The sequence below is a fragment of the Schistocerca nitens genome, chromosome 9, assembly GCF_023898315.1.
Source record: "Schistocerca nitens isolate TAMUIC-IGC-003100 chromosome 9, iqSchNite1.1, whole genome shotgun sequence".
NCBI lineage: Eukaryota > Metazoa > Arthropoda > Insecta > Orthoptera > Acrididae > Schistocerca > Schistocerca nitens.
The window spans coordinates 501,511,027-501,530,979 of NC_064622.1; the positions used below are offsets into that span (position 1 = coordinate 501,511,027).

Genomic DNA, 19,953 nt, shown 5'->3' on the forward strand with positions numbered 1-19,953 from the left:
CACTATATACTTGCGCAACTGCTTCAGTGGGGCTTTTGTGGCCACCTCCCCGTTTTCATTTGGTCTTTCCTGTCTCAGCGGTTTTTTTGGACCCGAGTTGGTGCCACGCTCTCTGACCGATTTGAGCAGGAGAATGGTGTCCCTCAGGACAATGTTTTAAGTGTTACCTTCTTTGCCATAGCCATCAGCAGTATTACATCTGTGGTAAGGAGTCCTGTACCATGCTCCATATTTGTGGCTGATTTTGCTGTTTTCTGTTCCTCCTCCAGTGTTGCAACGGCAAGCTGTCAGTTGCAACTTACAGTGCAGCGGTTAGAGGAGTGGGCTGCAAAGACAGGTTTTCGGTTTTCGGCTGATGTGTGTATATGTGTTCATTTTAATCATTCTCATCGTCTTTTTAATTTGCCTGTATTGAAGATGGGGGACACCATCCTACATTTCAGAGACACAGTGTGGTTTCTGGGCCTTATTTTTGACTCCGGATTGTCACGGTTGCCACACCTGCGAGACTTGAAAGCCAGAATTCTGAAGGCGCTGAACATCCTCAAGTGCCTTAGCCACAGGTCTTGGGGAGCAGACAGGGCCCATCTCCTCCAGTTTTATTGGGCTTTTGTGCATTCACGGCTGGACTACGAGTGCACGGTGTATGGTGTATGGGTCAGCGAGGTCCTCTTATTTGCAGATCATTGACACTGTCCACCATGAGAGGATTCGGGTGGCCACAGGTACTTATTGGACCAGTCCCATACCCAGCCTCTGTTCTGAGGTGGGAGAACTGCCACTTACCATCCAGTGCCAGCTCCTCCTGGTGAGCCAAGCATGTAAGTTCCTCACAGCTCCTACTTCACCTGCACACTGCACTGTTTTTCATCCACATCTGGAGCACCTTTTTTCCAACCGTCCAAAAGCCATGATGCCATTTGGGATCCACATGAAGTGTGTGCTGGAGTCACTTGGTATGGTGCCAGTCCAATGCCAAATTCAGGGTTTTAACCATCTGCCACCCTGGTTACTGGAGCAGCCCAGAGTGATTTTAGATTTGGTGTGGTAGAGGAGAGATAGCACTCCCACTTCCATTCTTACTGCGATATTTTCTGCCATTTTATCTGAGCATCACAATCATGTAGCTGTTTTTAAGGATGGGTCCAAACAGGATGATTCTGTTGGTTGCTCTGTCATTTTCCCGGATTGTGTCCTCGAGGTCAAACTGCCTCCAGAATTTATGATCTTCAATGCAGAATTATATGTGATCTTGCAGGCACTGGAGTGGATGAGACATTCTCCCGGTGTTAGATTCTCTGAGTGTCCTTTACTCTATCCAACATTTGTACCCAGCAGATAAAGTAACCCAGACAGTTCAGGACACCCTCGTCCAACTACAGTCTGGGGAAGGAGGTGTCTTTCTGCTGGGTACCAGGGCAGGTGGGAATTCTGGGGAATGGAAGGGCAGATCGAGCAGCCAAAGAGGCATGTTGTGACCATCAGGTCTTTCGGTGTGCTATCCCCCTGCATGCTCTCACCTTGTTGTTTAGGTATAAGGTTGCGTGTCAATGGGAAGATGAGTGGCTAGAAGTGACTGACAACAAGCTCCATGTCATCAAGCCCACAACTCATCTGTGGCATACTTCCTCCCAGTCATGTCAACAGGATGAGGTCCTTCTTACTCATCTTCACATTGGCCACAGCCCTATGACGCATGGATTTCTACTCTGGCAAGAGGACCCTCCGATGTGTGGTGCTTGTAATGGGCAGATCACAGTGCACCACATTTTATTGGACTGCATTTTATTTGCTGACCAGTGGACTGCAGTGGATTTGCCAGAAGATCTGCAGTCTATTTTATGTAATGATCAAACAAATGTGGTTCATGTTTTAAAGTTTTGTGAATTGTCCCGCATTTTTAAACAACATTTTGTGGAGATGTGCTCACCCAAGTTTTTTTGTAAGTGGTCAGCCAGTCACATTTCCCTATGTTGTTCTTTTAGATCTTCTGTGTTTTATTTTCCCTCTGTTTTACTTTCTTGATTAGCTGTCTTGCCTCCTCATTGGTTTTAGTGCATGTGAGAGTGCCTGTGTGGTCATTTCGAGTGCATGCGTGTACGACAATTTTAGTTCTTATCTAAATTCATTTGTTTTGTTCTGGAAATGCAACGCCAATATACAAAGTTTTCCCACTGTTAATTCTTTGCGTGAAATGCACAAAACAGGTGATTACACCCCAAGTGATCACATATTTCAAAAGTTTCCCACTCTTCCATTTTTGACTTCATTCAGTTTTACCTCAGATACAGATATACTATAGGAATGAATTCATACAACATTTAAGTTCATAATACCCAGTATGTTGGAAATTGTGGCCCTATATTTGAGAAGTTCTCAAATGTGAGCAAACCCCAATGTTTGAATTTTTCTTAATACAAGGTGACAACAACTATCAACTTCTTGTTTTCAGATCCTATTCAGGTTTGGCCCTAAACCAGAAAAACACAATGTGGCACTGTGTGAAACACTTTGTGAGCCATTATAATGCATCAAAGTACCCCAAAAAATCTACAGAGAAAAACATTCAAATTTTTTGGCCTTCTTTGGACTCCGCTATCTCTAGAAGAAAAAGCACAAAAGAATTACAACTTGGCACATATCTTAACAGTACCTGGGGCCAGGACTCTCATCAGTATGTCTTTCTGCCTAAGCACTTATTGTGGATCATACTTGATCAGAAACATGGTGCCAAATTTAAAACTGCAGAAAATGAGCCCAGTTCAGATGAAAATATTGAAAAAGGGTCAGTTCAGAAGTTCTTCTTTCCAGCACCACACTTTTCTCCACTAGAAACAACTTGTTGCATCTTAGAGTCAATTCAGCAAAGGAACAAAAAGTAAGGTTGAACTTCAACAAAAATTGTGTACAACATGTTACCATTGCAAGATGGTACAGCTTACTAAATGCACATACCAGATCAAGCAACAGTGATTATTGCCAAATTGATGCCCGGAGATAAAAGAAGAAAGAAAGCTACCAGAAGAATAATTTGTAAGTGGCCATACTTTAGGCAGAACCCCTGAAAATTACCAATTTTTGCAAATGGATTTGAACCACATACAAGTAGCCACATTTCAAGTGATACAACTTCTTTTATAGCCTCAGTTATCTGACACCATTGTGGCTTTAATGTCAGTTTTAAGCCTTATTCCTGGCCAATACATCATCTCCATCTACAACAATTGCTGGTGAATTGGTAACATACATGAAGTTGATATTGTAAAAAAAAAAAATCCGGGCACCCTTTTGGTCCAGCTTACTCATTTAGTTGGCCTGAAAGAGAAGACAAATGCTGTATTCTTGAAAAACACACCATCATGAATATTATAGCATCTTCAGTAACTAGAACAGGATGCCAGGACAATTTTCCAGAAGCCGTATTGAGCAGTATTGAAAAAATTTAATTCCATGAAGCAATAATTTTAAATAGCACTGGCTTGGGAAGCAACATGAAGAGACCCACATATCAGCTTGGGAACCATTGCAAGAAACCCAACTAAGGCTTTGGAACCTCCATGAAAACACCAAACAACACGGTTTAGGAACCACAGCAAGAAACCCACTTGAGGTTTTGGAACCTCAATGAAGAAACCAGCAGACACAGATGTCTACATGTAACAGCGTATGCAGTGTTTAATAACAACATCATGCCCATCTTGCCTTTACAGCCATACATGGTCACTACTAGGATAGGTACAGAAACTGACCCAACTAATGGTTCTGGATTGGTTGAGTCATCAAATTTCCATGGTTTTCATGGGTAATTAGAAATGAGCATTAATATACCAGTTATCATTCTTGTTTGTCTTGAAGTTATGGATTCAGCAGCTTGTACCGTGTTGTGATTGTAACATATTACATATGACATTTATTGAAGTTCAACCTCTTATTTGATCGCTTTGCTGAACTAAGGTCGACCAGGATGTTGATAGTGCAGAAAATTGTGCTCTTTCCAATGATTCTGGAAAAAAGAATTTCTAAAATGACACTTTTGCAATATTTACATTTGAACTTGGCTCACTTATGGTAAATTTGAAGTTGATGCTGTGTTTAAGATTAAGAATAATCGAAAATAATTGGCTAAGCAGGAAGATGTACTAAAAGAATCATGTCCCAGGCATTGTCAACAAATGTGGCAAGTCACAGTTCTTTTGAATTTTTTATTCCTGAGATATGTGACCCCAAAGAATGTCAAAAAATCTGTGCATTTTTCTCTGCAGATTTTTTGAGTCACTTCAATGCATTAAGCTGGCTCTCAAAATACTTTACATTCTGTCACACTGTATTTTCAGATTCACAACCAAAAGTTATCCAAACCTGGACAAGAACTTCCTACTTACTTTTATCCCATAATAAGAGAGCTTCAAACATTGGGCTTTGTTTGTTTTCATGCACACTCATAAAAAATCCATGCAAATAGAATGTCTTTGTTTCTCATATAGTTAAGCTCATCATTCAAAATTTTGCACAGATTCATTTCTAGGATAGGTCTACACCCACAGCAAGTATCAATAAAATTGAAGCTAAAGGTGCATGAGGCCCATGATGACACAAGATGGAATGATGCAACACTTTCTTCCCATATGCCTATGGAACTAGCTAATTTACATGCCTTTACTTCCTAACTTTGCAATATGACAGTGTGCACTTTCTTAATGTTTTCACATGTGGTTGCATTTCTGAGATGTCCTTAACATGGATCATATACATTTTAATTTAGCTTAATGGCTACAAGTGAATGAACTTACCCCTTACAATCCTTCACCACCTGTGGTTGAATTTTTGTTACAAGCACATAAAAGCATTTTTATAGAAGAAGTTCACTACTGACTTGTTTTACTGTAAGATGTGTATTCACTTATGCTGTTGTTATGGTCTTCTCTCCAAAGTCTGAGTTGATGCAACTCTGCATGTTAGTTTTTTCTGTGCAAGCCTCTCCACCTCAGAATAACCATTGCAGCCTACATTCATTTAAACCTGCTTACTGAATTCAGGTCTTTGTCTCCCTCATCAATTTTTATCTTCTACACTTCCTTCCATTACTAAACTGACAGTACCTTGACTAAATTGATGATGATCTCTGTTGTGCCTATCTCTTGTGTGCCTCAGCGATACATATGGCCGTACCGTAGGTGCAACCACAATGGAGGGGTATCTGTTGAGAGGCCAGACAAATGTGTGGTTCCTGAAGAGGGGCAGCAGCCTTTTCAGTAGTTGCAGGGGCAACAGTCTGGATGATTGACTGATCTGGCCTTGCAACACTAAGCAAAACGCCCTTGCTGTGCTGGTACTGCGAACGGCTGAAAGCAAGGGGAAACTGCGGCCGTAATTTTTCCCAAGGGCATGCAGCTTTACTGTATGGTTAAATAATGATGGCGTCCTCTTGGGTAAAATATTCCGGAAGTAAAAGAGTCCCCCATTCGGATCTCCGGGCAGGGACTACTCAGGAGGGCATCATTATCAGCAGAAAGAAAACTCGCGTTCTATGGATCTGAGCGTGGAATTTCAGATCCCTTAATCGGGCAGGTAAGTTAGAAAACTTAAAAAGGGAAATGGATAGGTTGAAGTTAGATATAGTGGGAATTAGTGAAGTTCGGTAGCAGGAAGAACAAGACTTTTGGTCAGGTGAATACAGGGTTATAAATACAAAATCAAATAGGGGTAATGCAGGAGTAGGTTTAATAATGAATAAAAAAATAGGAGTGCAGGTAAGCTACTACCAACAACATAGTGAATGCATTATTGTAGCCAAGATAGACACAAAGCCCATGCCTATTACAGTAGTACAAGTTTCTATGACAACTAACTCTGCAGATGATGAAGAAATTGATGAAATGTATGATGAGATAAAAGAAATTATTCAGGTAGTGAAGGGAGATGAAAATTTAATAGTCATGGGTGACTGGAATTTGAGAGTAGGAAAAGGGAGAGAAGGAAACGTGGTGAATATGGATTGGGGGAGAGAAATGAAAGAGGAAACCGCCTGGTGGAATTTAGCACAAACTTTATCATAGCGAAGACTTGGTTCAAGAATCATAAAAGAAGGTTGTATACATGGAAGAAGCCTGGAGATACTGACAGGTTTCAGATATATATGAAGACAGTAACTTTTTCTCAAAAGAACAGTTACTGTTGATGACCGTGCAGCTTTTTGCTGGAATAAATGATAACTAACTGACAACCTCAGCTGCCAACAGGGGGTGTTGTTATACCTCGATGTGGACAGCTGAAAATGTGTGCCCCGACCGGGACTTGAACCCGGGATCTCCTGCTTACATGGCAGACGCTCTATCCATCTGAGCCACCGAGGACACAGATGAATAGGGCGACTGTAGGGACTTATCCCTTGCACGCTTCCTGTGAGACTCACATTCCCAACTGTCCACAATTCTACATATGTAGAATTGTGGATAGTTGGGAATGTTGGGCATCAAGGGATCACAAATTTAGCATTGGAGGGCAGCGTGGAGGGTAAAAATCGTAGAGGGAGACCAAGAGATAAATACACTAAGCAGATTCAGAAGGATGTAGGTTGCAGTAAGTACTGGGAGATGAAGAAGCTTGCACAGGATAGAGTAGCATGGAGAGCTGCATCAAACCAGTCTCAGGACTGAAGACAACAACAACTATGTTTAGTTTGATTCTGTTGTGAACTGACAAGACAGCCAGTCCACAGTGACGGGTAACCGAAAGGCACGCGCTTAAACTCACGCAGGCTAGAGAGCTCTGAAACAGGATACGTAATGAATGCTATAAAGAAAAGTACGTAGCTTCTGGAATACTTAACTTTAGTCCATCATTGTGGTACATCGCTCTTGACGATACAAGTTATATAATGCTAATGGCGCCTTGCTAGGTCGTAGCCATTGACTTAGCTGAAGGCTATTCTAACTATCTGCTCTGCAAATGAGCGAGGCTTCGTCAGTGTGCATCGCTAGCTAAGTCGTCCGTACAACTGGGGCGAGTGCTAGTCCGTCTCTCGAGACCTGCCGTGTGGTGGCGCTCGGTCTGCGATCACTGACAGTGGCGACACGTGTGTCCGACATGTACTAATGGACCGCGGCCGATTTAAAGCTACCACCTAGCAAGTGTGGTGTCTGGCGGTGACACCACAGATTCAGTAACTCCACTTTAGTTATTTGATCTACCTATCTAATTTCAACAGTCTTCTGTAGCACCACATCTCAAAAGCTTCTGGTATTTTCTTGTCTCAAGTGTTATTATGGATGTTTCACTTTCATAGTAACATAAGAAGACCTACATGTAATTTTTGCCATAATATTTAACATGTTTTGCTAATTCATTGTTGAACTAGAGAGCCCTTCAAATCAATGAATGAATTCATATAACAGAACACTTTGCACTGAATGCAGTGAAACAATACAAAAGTAATTCTAATAAAAGTGAATGAAAGTGATACATAATGCTGTTAAATGCATAAATTATTTTATAAGTTGTGAACCATTCCTGCTTTCTTTTCTCTACAAGTAACTGATACCTGAAAAATTAATAACAACAACATGTTAACTACAGTAAAAGTCAAGTTTTCAATGTAATGGTAATGATTAATTACAAAAAGTTCCTCCCTCCTACAGTGAGTAAGTGATGTATGTGTTTTGACATGAAAACAACAATGTATCTCACGCCACATCTCTTCTGTATACTGCTTCTTCAATTAATATAATTCTGAAGTCATATAATCATAGCTCCCTGGCCAAGTTACGTACTTGAGTGTGGTGGTGTTTTATTATCCAGAGAATAAATGATGAATGTTTAATACCTACTTTCACAGTGATTTTATGTATTCTTAAGGTACAAACAGAACATTAAGTAGGAGAAATTAAATAAAAAGAGAAAACACAAAACCTTTAATTCAATTTCTGTGCCTTCATGCTGCGATATGTCGTGTTCACCCAGACGCACGTACATGCGGCGCCTCAGGCAGTGAGCCGCCGTGAGCACCCAGCGGGGAGCGACCAGTGTTCCTCCACAGAATACTTCCTGCAACACGACAGGACAGTGCTGGGCACAAGAGAAACACTCTTGGACAACTTTGCATTATGTTCCCAGTTTCATTCATTCTATAATACTTGAGCAAAGAAGAAATACAGTACTTGGCTGGTTAAGCTTTTACAGCATCAATACCAGAATGATAAGACAATTTACATTGTAACATACAATGCATATATGAGGTGTGATCAGAAAGTAACAGGAATTTTTGTTCTTCTTAAAGAATCTTTATTCATCAACATCAGCTTTGTCCCTTTCAAAACAATCACCTTGAGATATAACACACTTGTGGCAGTGCTTTTTCCAAACTTGAAAACACTTCTGGAACTCAATTTTCATTATTGTGTTCAGTTTGTCCAGAAATTCAGTTTTTATCTCATCAGTGGTGGCAAGCTGACATCCTTTCATGATTCTCTTCAGCCTTGATAGCAAAAAGCAGGTGTAGGGGGCCATATCTGATGAATAAAGTGGCTGAGGCAACATAACAGTTTTGTATCTTGCCAAAAAATCACAAACAAACATTGAAATGCGAGCTGGAGCATTATCGTGATGCTATTTCCATGAGTGGTTTTGCAACAATTCTGATTGTTTTCTTCGGACTGCTTCACCTAAAATGCACATAAGTTCCAGATACTATTCCTTATTGACCGTATGAGCATAAGGCAGAAACTCATGATGCACTATCCCACTGTAATTAAAGAAACCAATGAGAAGAATCTTCACATGCGATTCTAACTTGCCAATTTCTTTTAGCTTAGCACTTCAGGCAGTTTCCATTCAGACAATTGGACCTTGGTTTCTATGTCATACCCACATACCCATGTTTTATAACCTTTTGTAACCTTCTTTACAAGTTCTGGATCATTGTTGACTTTATTCAGCAATTTCTGAGTGATGTCCACGCAATGTAGTTTTTGGTCAAAATTCAACAATTTTGGAATAAATTTTGCTGCTACACATTTCATGCCCAAAAAATCTGGAAAAATTGCTTGGCAAAGCCAAGGGACATGTTGGAATCATCAGAAACATCTCTGATGATGATTCAATGATTTTCCAGAACCATTTTCTTCAACGTCTTCTCGACCCTCATTGAAGTGTTTATTCTACTTGTCTTATTCATAGCACATTTTCTAGAAGCCACAGTCAACATTTCAAATGCAGTGATGCACTTTATTCCATTTTACAAGCAAAATTTAATGCAAATTCTTTGATCCACCATTTTCAAAAATTAAAATTCTCTGAGCACTCGAAAACATGTATAACCTTTTCAACTGTCAACAATAAACCAAATATTCAAAACAGCTGAAAATGCAAACATACATCAGTAACATGTGTCCCAACAAAATAAAAAAAGTTAAATTGTATGTATAAAACCCGTGAAATTAAAAAAATTTTTAACTTTTTGATCACACCACATACAAGGGCTAGCCAGAAAGTAAATTCTATTTTTTTTTTTTTTTTTTTTTTGCCAGTACATTAAGATTTTTTTGATTATGTACACCTCGAAGGTACAACAATCAGCTAATTTCCTTCATAGTTGCCTCTTAGATCAAGGCAATCCTCATACCAAACAACAAATTTTTCAATGCCCTTACTGTAGTAATCCAGCACCTGTGAGCTAAGCTGTGCTTTGACGCACTCCTATAATTCATCATTGTCCAAGTTACAGTTTGGGTTTCTTAATAGTTCCAATCTAGAGAAAGCTATTTACACTTACAGTGAGAATGTATTTAATTCATTAGACAATAAATTAGAGGTTACTGGCATTTTCTGTGACCTGTCAAAAGCCTTTGACTGTGTGAACCACATCATTCTTTTAGGTAAATTAGTATATTATGGTGTCACTGGCAATGCTGCAAAATGGCTCGAGTCTCATCTATCAACAGGAAACAAAGGCTGTAATTGCAAGATATCTGTGCAGCAAGCAGTCAGTCTTCATCTGATTGGGAATCAATTACATGTGGTGTTCCTCAAGGTTACATCTCGGGTCAGTAGCTTTTCCTTGTGTACATTAATGACCTCTCATGTGTTACATTGCCAGATGCTAAGTTTGTTTTGTTTGCAGATAATACAAACATTGCAATAAGTAGCAAGTTACGTAAAGACTTAGAAATAGCTGCTAATCAAATTTTCACTGACATTAATAAATGGTTTAAAGCTAATTCACTGTCATTAAACTTTGAAAATACCCACTATATGTAGTTCAGAACCTGTAAGATATTTCCTTCCAGCATATGTACAGCATATGAAGACATGCAGATCGAACAGGTTGACAGCGTTCTATTTCTGGGATTACTACTCGATAATAAATTCAGTTGGGAAGGACGTACCACATGTGATAGTGTTTGTCTGCTTTGTTTCTTCATTTGTTGTCCTCAGTGTTGACATGCTGCATTGCTACAATGGCTGAAAAATGGGTTGTGGAAGTACAACACTGACTACTTTAAATGATGTAGCCGACAGGTGCACATTTGCATTTCACAGTACTTTACTTTCACTGTTCGCAACCCCCCAATAATACACAATTATATGGCCAGTGCACTATTGTTTAACTTTTGATAAGCTTCATTAATAGGTTGCAGGCAAACATCCACATACTGCTACAATAGTCTCCTATTGAACATCTACTACCACATAGTTCACATTTCTTTAAGAATAAAAAGGTATGTATGGAGCAGACACTGTCATTGTCTTAACACACGGCAGAATTATGTAACACTTATTTCACAGTTAAGGTGAAGCATTGTTGTTTTTCTAACCAACACAGGTTTCTCGTCAAACTCGGCTGTGTACTGACTGTCTCATGACCAAAAATCGGCCCCTTATATATCCTCACAATAATGGGTGCCGAAACTACACATTGTTCAAAGTTAAATTTGCAGAAATTACAATTAAAACTTAACACATTAAATTAACTGAATACATCAAAATGTTCTGTCTTTTTAACAGTTTCTTCTACTACAAGGTTTAAGTCAAATAATTTGTTTAAATGATGAAATTAACAGATATAATTATGCAAACAATACTTTTGACAAAACTGTTAATTACTTTGGAATTAATTAATGGCTGACTTTGCTAACATGTTTTCGAATAGAGCCAAATAGATCCTTTAAGAATACAATTAGTTGTACCTCCAAATGTTCATAATTAGTACAGAATTTATATTGGTTTATACATCAACAATAGAACTTAAGTTATGAAACAATTGCTAATTTCACCCAATAACAAAAGATACTAACTAGGAATAGTCTAAATAAATTAGAAAATCAATTACATGCATAAAACTAAGCACAAAATTAGATCTGGTGTTATATTCTTTAAAACTGTGGGCCAACCTTTCACTTTTATGGAAATGCAGATTATATTCATGTATGTTAATGGTAATTAGTTAAAACTGAAAAAACAAATTTACGTAGGCAGATGGCAAAACAAGAGGGGAACTAATAATATCCCAGCTTGCTTTGTCATGCACAGAATTGCTTAAGCACCTTAACAAGTCTGTACCTGCAGTGAGAATGATGTCAGGTGTATGAGATATAAATATAAAGAAACTAGCAAACTTTGCTTAATTTCATTCTATTCTGTCATACAGGATCATATTCTGGGAAAACTTATGAAACTGAGAAAAAGTTTTTAGCGTGAAAAAAGGTGTTATAAGAATTGTTTCTGGAGTAAATTCAAGAACATCATGTAGAAGTCTGTTCAGGGAACTATGTATTCTAACCACTGCTTCTCAGTATATTTATTTCTTAATGAAATTTGTTGCAAGTAATATATCTCTATTTCCTGCCAATAGCTCAATAAATAGTTTCAGTACTAGGAATAATAACAATCTACATAAAGACCTAAAATCACTTACATTGGTCCAAAAAGGGCTCCAATATTCAGGAACATACATATTCAATAAATTGCCAGCAATCATTAAAAACTTGGTTTCAGATAAAGCATGGTTTATGCAGAGTCTGAAAGACTTTTTGATAGGCAACCGATTCTACTCTGTAGATGAATATCTTCACAGGGACTGTTAGACCATCTTAAGTAAAAATGTTTGTTAGATTTCAGTTTTGACAGCACTTGCTCACAACACTCAAGATTAGGTATTTTTTGTATGACAAATTCATTAAAAGTGCATAACAATGTTTCATTCTGACAGCATATTAATTCTGTAAATATTAGCAGTTCCAGTTTACTGTAATGAAATCACCTATTTTGACAATCTCCTGACAAATGACCAGGGTAGTAAGTATCAATTCCAATAGTTTATGTTATACTTTTTGACATGTTCCACACCCATGAGAATCATCTCAATTTTTGGTCTATGGAAGTAAAACTGAATCTAATATAATCTAATCTTCCAACCAATGTGACCCCTAGCCATTTTTTCATCTTCAGAAATAGTGAAAAATCACTGGGTGACAAATCACAGTTGTAAAGAGGATGATCAAACAAGTCCTAAACACATATCCAGTAGACTTATTATTTACAAAAACAATGACAGACCACAGCATCCCATGTCTTTTGTTCTGTATAGCTCTTGTGAGCTTGTTTGGAGGTTTACTGTAGTACAGTACCTCTTTCCTTAGAATCAGTATGAAATACATCCTTTCTGACCCAAAAAAGTAATAAGTTTTCATGTAGAAAATGTGTGGTGGCACTTTAAAGGTTCAAGTGGTGAGTTAATGTGTCCCAAATCACTGAATGGTTTTTGTCTCCAAGTTGACATATGCGACCCATGTTAACACTAGGACCGCCGAGTGGTCAATTTGAACACTTTCTATATTTTAACATGTTATTATTCGGTCAGTTTCTAATCTATGCTGTTGTGAATTAATGACTTTTCCTAAATGTTTATGTAGGTCATATAAATAGTCCAAAATTTATTTTATCTTCATTAGTTTTCTTTGAATGACCACTTATACTTAAAACCGCCGAGTGGTCACTTTGACCACATTAGACGTATATTTGAAAACAGGTTATTTAAAGATTGTTGTGCGTCACTCCCCGGGTTTATTCTTAGCACTTGTCGACAATGTACTAAATATGTTGGTTACTGAAGTTTATTTGCATTGTTTGAATTTAAAAGCTCAACAATGCAATATGTCATTTATTGTTTGCTATTGGGTTTCGCATAAACAAGACTGATTATTTGAATACTGGTCTCAGAGCAGTAGACATGGCTGAGATGTCACAGCGATACAAGCCACGGCCACGGCCACGGCCACTTTCAGATGAAGAAATTGTCACACTATTGTATGAATCAGATGCTGAATATGATCCTGAAGTTGATGACCTTGTGGAAGATTCTACAGATGAAGATTACCAACCTGTCGGTAATGTTGGGAGTGACAGCTCCGAGACTAAAGATGAAGGTAATTTACATTCACTTGTATTATTATTTTTATTATTATTATTGTTACTATATGAATAATGATCACTATTATAATAGAGCTGACACTTCTACTGCTACTTCTGTTACTGCTATTTTATTGTGTGGTATGTTATCTTTATAATGAGTTGTAGCTTTCTAATTGTCTCTTTCTTCACACAGTTGCCGAACCAGGACCAAGCAGTAATATAAACAATGCTAGAGAAGGACCTACCCTGGGTAAAAAAAGAACTGCACCTCCTGTAAGTGGACCAATACAGAATCGATGTAGAAGAGGGGAAGGAAGTTAGGGTTCACTTCCAGAACCTGGCTCAAAAATCCTGGGGAAGGACGGGATCACGGAGTGGGCTGTAGCAGACTTCGGTGTTACTACTCCAGGTAGGATAGGTCAACAGAATATATTGAAAGAAACACGGGGACCTACTCCACACGCAAAGCGGCACGTCTCAAATGATAATGTTTCGAGTGCCTGGCGCCATTTAGTTGATCAATCAATGTTGAAACACATAAAGAAATGCACAGAAGCAGAGGCACAATGGCTTCTTGGAAATGATTCCTGGAGTTTGCATTTAGATGAATTAGATGCATTTGAAAAAGTGGGGAGCCCCATTTTTCACTGACACAATGAGCAGAAACAGGTTTCGAGAAATTTTGAAATATCTGCGTTTTGATGAAAAAAATACATGGTCAGAACGTCTGAAAAGTTACAAATTTGCACTTATATCAACTACTTGGAACCATTTTATAGAAAACTGTCAGTTGAATTACATACCTGGATCAAATGTCACTGTGAACGAACAACTTTTCCCCAGCAGAACCAGGTGTCCGTATTTGCAATATATGCCGAATAAGCCTGATAAATTCGGAATCAAATTCTGGCTTATAACGGATGTAGAAACAAAATATCTTTGTTATGGGTTCCCTTATGTAGGAAAGAACGAACAGAGGGCACCTAATGGGAAACATCCAGAACAAGTAGTAATGAAGTTGGTAGCTCCATATCACAATAAGGGGTGAAATGTGACTACTGATAATTTTTTCGCTATGGTCACACTTCGGGAGAGACTGGAAAAAGAGAAAACTAGTCTTGTTGGCACTATCAACCATGCAAGAAAAGAAATTCTGAACACTATATAAAAAAAATGAAAACTCCTCTTTATACGTCTGTTCTCTTGAAAAGGGAAGGTGGTACTCTGTTTACCAAGGGGAAAAGAACAAAAATGTTCTTCTGTATAGCACCATGCACACAGATGTTGAAATATAAAATAATTTGAAACACCTTCCCAAAACAGTGAGCTTCTACAATAGCACAAAATTTGCTGTAGATGCCTTAACCAGATGACGAGGAAATATTCTGTCTGCTCTGGTACTCGTCAATGGCCTGTACATGTATTTCACATTATCCTTGATTTAACAGCCATCAATGCATGGATGATTTTCAAGCTAGTGACCAGGGATCAAAATAAGTAGGAGAAATTTCATCCTAAATCTAGCAGAAGAATTACGTAGAGCCTATATGGAAACCAGAAATCAGGAAAGGATGCAAGGGCTGGAAAAGAAAAGCAAGAAAAGGACAATGGTGATGAAGAAAGAGAAGAAGCAGAAATTCCTGTGAAAGTAAGAAATCTATGCCAAACAAGGAAATGCAGAAACAAGACAAATGAAGCGTCCAGTAAATGCAAGAGATATGTTTGTGGGCCGCGTACACATAAAGTAATAAAGACAGTAGTTTGTAATGCTCGTAAGTAGGATTAGGTACTATACATGGTCATATTTTATGATTGGTCTTTCTCTTAACATATTCATGGGTACTTAGTTTCTCCAGTAAGATTAATTTCTATTAATTTTAAAACTACTACAATACAGTTAGTATGGTTGCAGATAAATATTGTGAACTATGTTCTTTAATATTAGTAATATTATGTTCCCATTGTTGTTGTAAAATACAATGATACTGTTAATAAATGTAATTAAAGTGATACATTGTTATCAAGGTCATTAATATTTACATTAAACAGCACAGCATGTACTTACAAAGAAAGTGGTCACTTTGACCACATCGGCGGTTCTAAGATAGTACTAGTTCCGGCGATTCTAGTGTTAAACTGTAATTGAGGAATTCGTTTCCTTGAGCATTAAACCACCTCAGAAATGTTAATGTGGCTCCCTGCCTCTTGATTTTCTATACATCAGTCACAAGCTCTGGGACCCATGGTGCACAGAACTTGCAGATTTTACAATCAGGCTACTAGGCAATAAGAAAACACCTGAAACTAGGTATGTGAGGAGATCAAAAAACTTAAACAGGGGATAATGACCGAAGCAGAGAAATTCTGACCTGACACAATTTGTAGACAACCCTGAGTGCTGCTTGGAGTTAAGATATTGAGTCAAATGACCTAAAGCTTACAAAATGGGCACAATGCAAACTGTTCAATCATTTTGTATAGTGAAGCAGCCATTGAAATTAAGCCTGTTATGTTCTACTGCATGTTGTGCCACTGGGTATTCTACTCTGTTCTTGGCCACAGTTTGATGGTGGCATTTCATCCTGGTGGACAGCTGGCTGGTAGTCATACCAATATAAAAAGTTGTGAAATGATTCCTGCAGAGCTGGTACATGACATGGCTGCTTTCACAAATGGACTGGCCTCTGATGGGATAGGATAAGCCTGTGACAGGACTGGAACAGTAAATGCTGGGTGGACGGATTGGGCAGGTCTTGCACCTCGGTCTTCCACAGGTATATGATCCTTGTGGTAAGGGGTTGGCATTGGGAGTGGCATAGGGATGGATTAGGATGGATTAGGATGTTGTGGAGGTTGGTTGGACAATGGAGCACCACTTTAGGAGCGGTGGGAAGTATCTCGGGTACGATGTCTCTCATTTCAGGACACAGTGATAGGTAATCAAAACCCTGGTGGTTCAGTTGTTCCAGTCCAGGGTGGTACTGGGTGATGAGGGAGACACTCATGTTCTTAGGGGTGGTGGGAGGATTGGGTGTGTGAGGGAAAAAGGCACTGGAAATCTTTAGAGCTGCTTTTGGACTAGGTCTGGGGTATAATACCTGCCCGTGTGAAGGTCTTCATGAGATCTTCAGCATATTGGGCAAGTACCGGTAGTTCTTGTCACTGCAGATCTGCTGTCCCTGGGTGGGCAGGCTGTATGGTTTTCTTTTTCTTTTTTCTTTTATGTAATGGGTGACAACTGTCAAAGTGAAGGTACTTTTGGTGATTGGTAGGTTTAATGTGGGCAGAGGTACAGATGGAGCCACCAGAGAGGAAGATATCAACATCCAGTAAGGTGGTATGCTGGTCTGAGGATCACGTGAAGCAGATGGGACAGAAGGTGTTGAGGTTGTGAAGAAATGAAGATGGGGGTCTTGACCCTGAGTCCAGATCAAGAAGGTATCATCAGTGAACCTTAACTAGAGTTTGGTGTTTTGGGAGGCTAAGGAGGTCTCCTCTAGATGGCCCATAAACAGGTTGGCATAGAAGGTTGCCATGCAGGTATCCATCGCTGAGATGCAGATTTGTTTGTATACACTCCCTTCAGAGGAGAAGTAGCTGTGAATTAGGATAAAGTTAGTAAGGTGTGTGAGGAATGAGGCAGTGGGTTTGGAGTCGAAGGGTGTCGGGAAAGATAGCGTTCAATAGCGGTAAGACCACAGGCGTGAGGGATGTTGGTGTACAGGGAGGTGGTGTCAAAAGTGACAAGTAGGGATCCTGGAGGTTACAAGGTTGGGATTATGGAGAATGGTGAAAGAAGAAGTTGGTATCTTTGATGTGTGAGGTTAGATTATGGCCAACTGGTTGGTCGTGTCTGTCAATGAGGGCCGAAATACTTTCAGTGGGACCATAATAACCAGCCACAATGTGGTGTCTACAATTGCTGGGTTTGTGGATTTTGAGGAGTATGCAGAAGGTGGGTATGCAGGGTGTCATAGGGGTGAGGAGAGAAATGGATACAGGGGAGAGATTCTGGGAATGGCCTGATGCTCTAAGCCAGGATTGGAGGTTGTGTTCAGGTTCTAGAATGGGATCACTCTGACAGAGTGTATAGGTGGAGGAGTCAGATACCGGGCACAGGCCTTCTGCCAGGTAGTTGCTGTGATTCATAACAAAAGTGGTGGAGCCTCTGTCTGCAGGTAGGATGATTAGGTCATAATTTGTTTTGAGGTGTCTGTGGCTATTATATCTTTTGCTGAAAGGTTGGTGTTCAGGGAAATGAACATGGGGACAGATGGTGAAACCAAGTTGGAGGTAAGGAATTCCTGGAAGGTGACCAGTGGGTGGTGGTGAGCATCATGGTTGGATGATGATATGAATTGGGAAAGACAGAGTTCAATGTTGAAATTAGGTTGGCTTTGGTTGGAGGGATTGATGGCAAATAAGTGCTTCCATTGGAGGTGCAGGTGGCGATAGGAGTAAAATAAATGTTATTTGGATCTTCAGAATACTTCCTGCACATTTTTAATGTAGTCAAACAGTGTACATATAATTCAAATGGTAAAATTAAATAGAATGTCATCTTAAAATAATATAGTCCAGGCGAGAAACAAAAATTCATCCAGTGTTGGTTAACAACATTTAAGAAATGAGTGGCTGTATTCTATTACAGCTGTAATTCCTTTAAACATTATACACATTAAGGACATACCAAAACATTCATGACGGAGGCACTGGCCTGGAGAAATTGTAAAAATAAACATGTCAGAAATCACTGGATGTGGTACTCCTGTTTAAATAAAGATTATCACAAAGTGTTTCCTATTTTGTACGAACATCAGCTATGTGTTACTCAATACACTCCACAGAGTGATCACATCAGGTTACTATCATTTTTAGAATAATTCATAGTTTTTGAGCAGTCAAACACCATTTTAGGAAGGGAAGATATTTATTGAGAAAAAAAGAAATAAATACTCCTCATTTGAGCAGCTCCTCAAGTGGCATCAGGAGGATAAATGGACCCCCCTCAGTCATGTTACCAAGGAAAAATCCCTGTCAGTACTAGGAATTGAACCCATGTCCTCCACAAGGCAATCAAGATGAGCTGACCGCTCAGCCACAAGAGGACTTATTTCCCTCTAAAGCCATGCTAAAACTTTGTTGACAGTTCTCAAATTTACAAGTCTACCAGTCCAAATGAAGTAAAAGTTGATTTTAGTTCCTCAAAATTGTGTTTTCTTACATTTGCATATTTCATTAGTTGAGTCCTATTGACTAAATTTCACACACTATGGCCTGTTGGCAGTTGATACTATTTTACTATATTGATTTCTAGCTACATTAATTTTTTGTTATTCCTAAAATAAATCTGTTTGCTTTAATGATTTAATGAAAACCTGAAACATTTTAAGCACATTTAGAACTTTGGGTACGTAAGTTAAGAAAAGAAAATCCATTTATTATTGCCGGTTCTACCTGAATCAATACTGCACAGATTGTGGATGAGACTTTTGATATTAACATTCCTGGTATAGACACTGAAAATGTAGATACTGCAAATGATGTCTTACACACACACACACACACACACACACACACACACACACACAGAACTGTCCTGCTACATTGTACTGGCACTGCAGCTCGACAAGGCTGAGGGTTCTTATTGAGTGCAGTGGATAAGATGAAAAAGATGGTGGAGAGGGGGGGGGGGAGGGAGGGAGGGTTGGAGTGAAGGGTGGCTGGCAGCTGGGAGGGAGATACAGCTGGCACACAGGATAAGAACATGTGGCATAAGTGAGTTCACTCTGGTGCAGATCAGTTAAGTTTTGCGCAGCACACAGTAATGTGTAGGCGTGAAATGGCAGGGGAAGATAGAGCAGGCTGTTGTTGTAGAATTAGTAAAGTGGGGGACCAGCTTACAGTCGTGGAGGTGGGTGCAAGAAAGAGGTTACTAGAGAATGAAGCTAGGAAGATTGTGGGATGTGCTGTTAAGACAATTCTTATCTTCAGGGTGGGCACAAAGTCCAGTCACCCCTGCCTGAAACACAGACATATATATGACATGACAAACCCATAATGTGTTGACCTCTGACTGTTTCTGTTGTATATTATGTGCAAAGTGGAGGTTAGGAACTGGTCACTCATTGGAACAAATGTGTATTAACTTCCAGATGTGGTATGGGTATGAGCCACTTCTGAACAGAATATGTCTGAAAAAAGGGAGAGGGGGAACAAAAACGCATTACCAGTGGTATTGTATAGGATAAACTGAGAGGTAGCAGGCCACAATCATGCATTACACTGCTTTCACTTGACAAACTTCACTGATGATAATTATATAAAAATAGGAATGGACAAATCAGCTTAGATGAATGTTTATCACCCTTTCAAGAAATAAGCAATTCATGTGGTGGATGTATATATGTATTCTTTCTTTTATTTATTCATACAACATCAGAAGACAAGGAATATGGACAAACATTTGTTGAATTGTGGGTTCTTTTAAGGAGAAAGAGTGGGGGAGGGGGTGGGGGAGGAGAAGAAGAAGAAGAAGAAGAAGAA

The 19,953-nt window shown here is 39.2% G+C and overlaps 1 protein-coding gene across 2 annotated transcripts in view; it reads right to left on the reverse strand.

The window, feature by feature from the left end:
* LOC126203669 (serine protease 30) overlaps window positions 1-19,953 on the reverse strand; it is a 121,532-nt gene that overhangs the window by 35,489 nt on the left and 66,090 nt on the right. For both annotated transcript variants that reach the window (XR_007540345.1, XM_049938033.1), the window contains exon 6: window positions 7,909-8,043. Coding sequence is in view for 1 of the 2 variants with exons in the window: in XM_049938033.1 (XP_049793990.1) it covers window positions 7,909-8,043 (135 nt within the window). In the remaining variant the exon portion in view is untranslated. The remainder of the gene's footprint in view (window positions 1-7,908; window positions 8,044-19,953) is intronic.